Genomic DNA, 7,337 nt, shown 5'->3' on the forward strand with positions numbered 1-7,337 from the left:
AAATGACAATACACTTTATTCACCACTTTAGCTTATTATCAATTCTACCTTTACAAAATCACTTTTAATTGATTGTTCGGATAAAAGTAGTGTTAAAAATTTCAATATACTTTTTTCACTACTTTATTATTTGTCGCGAATTTGTGAAGTTTCAATTATCCAACTGAACAATTACAAAATTAGTCAATACCCATCCCGTTAAATGTACGTAATAAACATATTAAAGGCGTAGGAAATCCTACTAGCTTAGCACTCTTGGGATAGCTTTTACTATCGATTTTTTCCATTTGGATTTTCATTTGAAACAAAATCAATTATTATTCCAATTTCTTTTCCAGATTCCATAAATAATTGTTTTGGAAATAATTTGGAATTAGTTAATTAATTGAATTCTTATTCTGGTATTGAGGGGCCTCACACTTACTGCTATTACAAGAATTCAATAATTTGAGATGTGAAGATTTAATTACAATTAGGTATATAGAGAATCTAAAATTTATTCATATAATTCATATGTAATAAAAGAATAAATCAATATTGAATCATATTTGAATTTGGAAAATACTTCAATATTTAAAGCATCCACCATTACAAAAAATCTACAGATTATTACAGGAAAAGTATTATAAAAAGATGCAGATAGGCACTACCCATAACCACAAAGTAAAAACTGATTTCGAAGAATAGAAATAATGAATCCTTATCCACCATGTGCGAACGGATCATGCACTGACCGTGCGTGCTGTACTCCAGGTAAGTTCGTGTCCGATTAATTCATGTATATTAATATAAAATATATGTGTAATACAATTTTCAGACAATGCTTAAATTTGCAAATAATTCAAATTTTAACACAAGGACTATGTTTTTTTTCCTAATATTCAGCATTTTTTTTTATAATTTAATATAGTTCATTTTTAAATTGTTAAAATAATTCTACACAGGGTATAAATACAGGTGGCCTAACACCCTCGGTATGGATGGAGAAAAAGCCAAGAGAATCATTGAGAAAGACAATCCGTTGGTGACTGGTGTGATTGTTCCTGACGGCAATTATGTAATTGATAATTTTTGTTGTAATCGAGTTTGGATTTTCGTAAATAAGCAAGGAAAAGTAATACTTCCTGTGCCAATGGTTGGCTAAAAGATATAGAAAGTGGAACTGTTTATCAATAAAAACTAAGACCCGTCAATAAGACTATGGAATAAAGATATTTCCTTTCTTTTGGTTAATAAAAATGAAAATTATTGGATACATGTGTATTGCAATTCCACACTTGGTCATTCTGCTAATCAAATAGGAGTTAAGGCTGATTTCAAATAATGTTAATTTATTATTATTATTATTATTATTATTATTATTATTATTATTATTATTATTATTATTATTATTTGTGTCATATTATATCGACACTAAAGAAAAAAGGGAAACTAAAAAAGTTATAATGTCTGGATTGATAAGTGATACATTTAAGTATATTCAATATCAAGGTTGAATTTAGCGATAACTAATATACATTGTCATTTATGTATCTATGCATTTTTACATGTACAAAGCTATTAAACGATTTATGTATGTATGACTTGAATAATATGTATACTTTACATGAGAAAATTAAGATTATTCTTATTAGGGATAAAAATAAAAATAAAAATTGAGTCTATATGAAGCCATTAAGTTCTAAACCAAAAAATAAAAATTGAAGCACTCTTCATAGGTAATTCATTCTTCTATGGTACAAATATATGCCATGCCTCATCTGATTCCTTGTAAAAAGCAAAGGGAAATTTTCATTTTCTACCCCTCAACTTTGGTAAGTATGTGTAACATTTTGAATTATTCTAGTGACAAAATAACATATTTTATCGCAAGGGTTATTAGCACTAAACGTCCATATGTTTGGAGTTCTTTGTGAAAAACGTCACTACGTTTCATTTTCTTGCATATTTACTCCTATTTTCATTTTTCATTACGAAAGTTATCATTTTCATCCAATTTCTTAATAAAAATGTTGTGAAATGACAAATATACCATCATTTAATAAAACAAGAAGAAAAGAAGAACGAAAGAACTAATTACAATCAAGCTCTCAAATTTTTTAGAAAAGTACAAATGAGTCTCAAATAAATTATTTATTTGAAAAAAATCTCTTTCTTTCGCTTTCCTCTCCCACCACCAGTCCACCACCATGAAAGAATTTGAAAAGTACAGTAGACAACTAAATTCACAAATATGACAACCAATTCCAAATTGTGAAACAACGACAACAAAATTCAATGTACAAAACAATTTTTCCCGAGAAACAAAATCCCGGACAGGTAATAGGCAACAAGAATGTTCCTCCGTAGTGAAGGAAACATACGAAGCACTTAGAAGCTAAACTCAACTGAATTGCAATAATTCCAACAAATCATATAAAAAAATAAATACACGCCCAACAAAATTGCAATAATTACGTCATTTAGCGTTTTATTTATGAGTCAGGGTTCCTTTCGGGTTGAAAGGAGGGTGATGTACGAGGTTTCCCTTCCTCGAGGTCAAGCTCAGAGAGTCCGGGTCTGTTGTCCGTTTCAAGATTCTTGATGTCAATTCAGGCTTCTATTCTTTCCTTTACTGCAACCACTTTTCATCAAGATTCTATACTTATTTTTCCCCCCCACTAAGAGACTCAAAACCGATCTCACAAGGAGTCTTTTGGTCCAGTTGGAGGAAAAATTCATCAAATGCAATGCATTTCTTGATAACATTTTGGCGAATTTGATTAAAAAAAAAAAAAACCATTGATTTGGAACAATCATTGTCCTAATTGTTGGTTAAAATTTTAAAAGTTTGTATGAAACAGATTTTCCATGAATGATTTGCAGAAACAGTAAAGCAGTAAATAATTTGCAGAAACAGTAAAGCAGTAAATAATTTGCAGAAACAGTAAAGCAGAAAATTATGTTCGAAAAATTATGAAAAGAAAGAAGTCCAGAATTCGGAAAGGGGATGATCGAGGCGAGAACTATACTCTCTGTCCTTAAGACGTTTTTACCCCGTCACACAGTGTTTACGGTATGTGGTAAAGCGTCTCCCAAGATACAACGATCACACTTGCAGAAGCAGCACTTCGACTGCAAGACAACGAACCAGAAAGAATGAAAATACTCTCTGCAGACTGATGCAAGGAAGAAGAGGTGTATAATGTATGTATGCAGGAAATCATGTGTATACTTTGTGTTGTATGAGGACTATTCAAATAGAGGAAGAAAGTTGACGGTTTTGGGCAGTTTCCCTCACGCCACTTAATGCACAGTTTCTTCGAACTGATGGGTCGGTTTGTAAACTGTCAAAGGGAGGGAAAAAATTAAATTCAATTTTTTTTTTTAAACCGAAAATAAATAAATAAAATTGAATTAATTTTAACCCAGGCCCACACCCGAACCCGACCCGACCCGGCCGGATGGACGGCGGCGGCGGCGCGCGCGCGCGTGTGGCCTTTGGACTAGTCTAGACATTGTCTAAGACTCCCCCCTTTCAAAGACTATTGGTACCCCTTGGGGCCCAAACCCATTTCCAAACTTGAAGCTTATTAAGTGGTTCAAGGTTGTGTTTGCAACCTATGTGGGATTGGAACATTTTTCCAATTCTTTCCCATTTATCCTCTTATTTATTATCCAACTTTCAACCATAATTTCTCATTCATATTGAAATGGTTTTTCACAATTAAATATTCTACACTCATCTACTCGGAACGTAGAATTTAATTGAACATTAATCTCGATACATCGAACATCGGGTCCCACTTAAAATTGTGATCAAAGTTGACCCAATAGACCCACCACCATTTCCAACAACACATTCACTTGCAAATCTTTGGTCGTCATTTCCGGTCGTCGCTAAAGCACAATGACGTTCCTCCTCTCGTCAAGCAGGTGCGAAGTCACGGCTGAAGATCTATTAGCATCTTTTGACCAAAGTAAGTATTTTGTGCATTGATTGCTTTTTATATTTTCCAGAATTGCATTTGTTCTTCAATTTTTGATGGGTTTAGTGTTTATTTGTTGCATTGATTGCTTTTTATACTTTTCATAAATGCATTTTTTATGGGATTGTTTATGGTTTTCGTGTAGCATGTGGAACCAACCAGCCATCTAGTGTTTTCTTTCATGGTTTTAGTTTTGTGATAGCCCTATTGATGTGAATGTACAAGAGACATTAAACGAAAAGGTTATAATTAACTAGAAAAATTTACAGTGAAAATTTTAAAAAAACAAAGTTGGACGATATTCTACTTCTCATTCATGCAAGGAAAACTTCATCCTAAATATATTATAATTTCTATGGCAGGAAAGGAAATTATGGAAGATGGGAATCCCGATTTGTTGGTACAATGTGATAAGGAGAACGCTGAGAAGAATTTGAATATGTTGGACAACAAAAATGTAGGAGAAGATGTGGCGTCAGTGCCTAAGGTGGGTATGACATTTAGTGATAACAAGGAAATGTTCTACTTCTACAAAAGATATGCTTACACCATAGGCTTTTCAGTGCGAAAAAGGAATTCATAAAAAGAGGAAGATGGAGTTATGAGATATGTGATGTTCACATGTAGTTGTGAAGGTCGAAAAACTTATGCTACAGGTGGTTCCTTGAAACTAATGCAATAAACTCCGATTCCATTGTTGATCGAGCTATGCAGGTTTGCTTTGAGGATTTCCAAGACACTGCCGCACCACCAAGTGTAAATATATAACCACTTGTGGATTTGGAATCTTTCATATCAGATATCCAATTTGCATCACAATATCCTTCTAATACTGCTGGATATCTCATATAATGTAATCCAAATTTTAAGGTATGTTTTAAGTATCGAAGTACCCTATTCAATGCCTTCCAGTGATCATTGCTTGGATTACATGTGAACCTACTCAATTTATTAACTGCGAATGCAATGTCAGGACGTGTGCAGTTCATTAAGTACATCAGACTTCCGATAACCTGAGAATATCTTAATTGATGTACAGGTTCACTTCTATTTTTTGCTAAGTGTAGACTTGTGTCTACTGGAGTTTTGACTGGACTTTCATCAAAGACTCCAAATCTCTTTAGTACAGACTCAACATAATGAGATTGTGAAAGAACGAAGCCATCTGGTGTTTTAGAAATTTTAATTCCAAGAATTACATCTGCTACACCCATGTCCTTCATGTCAAAATGTTTTGTTAGCATTTTCTTAGTGGAGACAATGATATCATGATTGCTACCCAGAATTAGCATATCATCCACATATAGACATACTAAGACATGTGCTGTCGGTGTACTCTTATTATACACACATTTATCACACTCGTTAATTTTAAAACCATTTGACAGCATTGTTTTGTCAAACTTTTGGTGCCACTGCTTTGACGCCTGTTTTAGTCCATATAAAGATTTAATGAGTCTGCAAACATTTTTCTCTTGTCCATGAGCGACAAATCCTTCAGGTTGCTCCATGTATATTTCTTCTTCTAACTCACCATTTAGAAAAGCTGTTTTAACATCCATTTGATGAATTTCGAGATTATGTAGCACAGCAATTGCAATAAGGATTCTTATCGAAGTAATCCTCGTTACTGGTGAGTAAGTGTCAAAGAAATCAAGACCTTCCTTTTGTCTATATCCTTTTGCTACCAAACGAGCTTTGTATTTATCAATAGATCCATCCGATTTTAACTTTTTCTTGAAAATCCACTTGCAACCTAGAGGTTTATTTCCAGGTGGGAGATCAACCAACTCCCAAGCATGATTTTGCATTATCGATTCAATTTCACTATTGATAGCTTCTTTCCAAAAGGGAGTCTCTGGTGTTGACATTGCTTCACTGAATGTCTTTGGTTCCTTTTCGATCATGTACGTTATAAATTCTGAACCGAAGGACGTAGACTTCCTATCCCTTTTACTGCGTCTGAGTTCTTCTTCATTTTCATCATCATTTGCAGTATCGTAAGTTCTTTTCATTGAACTTACATCAATTTTGTCTTTACGAGGAAAGACATCTTCAAAGAAACTTGCATTCCTTGATTCAATTATTGTATCTTCATGTATATCCGTAATCTCGGATTTATGCACAAGAAAGCGATATGCACTACTGTTATGAGCATATCCAATAAATATGCAATCTACAGTCTTTGGTCCTATTTTTATTTGTTTAGGTTTTGGCACTTCTACCTTTGCCAAACACCCCCACACTTTCAAGTATTTATATGAAGGTTTATGACCTTTCCATAACTCGTAAGGTGTTTCATCCTTTACTTTGTGTGGTATTTTATTAAGAATGTGATTTGCCGAGAGGATAGCCTCCCCCCACAAATTCTGTGGTAGGCCAGAACTAATCAACATAGCATTCATCATTTCCTTAAGTGTACGGTTCTTTCGTTCCGCAATACCATTAGATTGAGGTGAGTAAGGAGCCGTTGTTTGATGAATGATGCCTTGTTGAGAACAAAATTCTTCAAACGGCGCTCCATATTCTCCACCTCTATCACTTCGAACAATTTTTATTGTTTTGCTAAGTTGATTTTCAACTTCATTCTTAAAATGTTTAAACATTTCCAAAGCCTCGTCTTTGCTTTTTAATAGATAAACATAACAGTACCGAGTGCAATCGTCAAAGAAAGTGATGAAATACTTTTTCCCACCTTTAGTTTGTACGAATTTCAAATCACATATATCGCTGTGAATTAATTCTAAAGGTAAGGTATTTCTATCAACTGAAGGAAATGGTCTTTTGGCTAATTTAGCCTCAACACAAGTTTCACATTTGTGATTAGGATCGAAACTCAGAGAAGGTAGCAAATTTAACTTCATTAATTTGCGAACAGATTTAAAGTTTGCGTGTCCTAATCTTTTATGCCATAAACAAGAAGAATCAACAATATACGCAGAAGTAGAAGCTTCATTCATCTTGTTCAATTTAGGTACAAATATTATTTTTACGACACTTATAAAGCAATTCAGAACAACGTGCAACGCATGTTTACTTTTGACTAATAAATAACCTTCAACCTTTGAACTTGAGGAATTTCCCATGAACAGTTGTTCTCCATTGATAGTTTTGTAATCAGAAAACACATTCTTTTCAGCACAAATGTGGCGAGTGGCACCAGTGTCCACCCACCATTCTCTGGGATTTCCAACACTGTTACATTCAGATAATACAGCAGATAGGTGCATTTCTTGAACACCTTCAGACAGATTTTCAGTTTCAACAACATGTGCACGGTCATTTTGCTTTTTAGGCTTGCGACAGTCAATTGTACGATGTCCAGGTTTACCACAGTTGAAGCAGTCCCCTTTGAACTTCTTGTTCTTC

At 33.8% G+C, this 7,337-nt stretch overlaps 1 protein-coding gene across 1 annotated transcript; it reads left to right on the top strand.

Annotated features, from left to right (window-relative positions):
• Nucleotides 1-676: 676 nt before the first annotated feature.
• On the top strand, nucleotides 677-1,149 carry LOC111394910 (inhibitor of trypsin and hageman factor-like). Its single transcript, XM_023020959.1, has 2 exons — nucleotides 677-753; nucleotides 945-1,149. Exons 1-2 carry the CDS (start codon nucleotides 693-695, stop codon nucleotides 1,142-1,144), a joined length of 261 nt encoding a protein of 86 aa, XP_022876727.1. The 5' UTR covers nucleotides 677-692; the 3' UTR covers nucleotides 1,145-1,149.
• The last annotated feature ends 6,188 nt before the right edge of the window (nucleotides 1,150-7,337 follow it).

Source organism: Olea europaea, chromosome 5 (assembly GCF_002742605.1).
Source record: "Olea europaea var. sylvestris chromosome 5, O_europaea_v1, whole genome shotgun sequence".
In the NCBI taxonomy this organism is placed as follows: Eukaryota; Viridiplantae; Streptophyta; class Magnoliopsida; order Lamiales; family Oleaceae; genus Olea; species Olea europaea.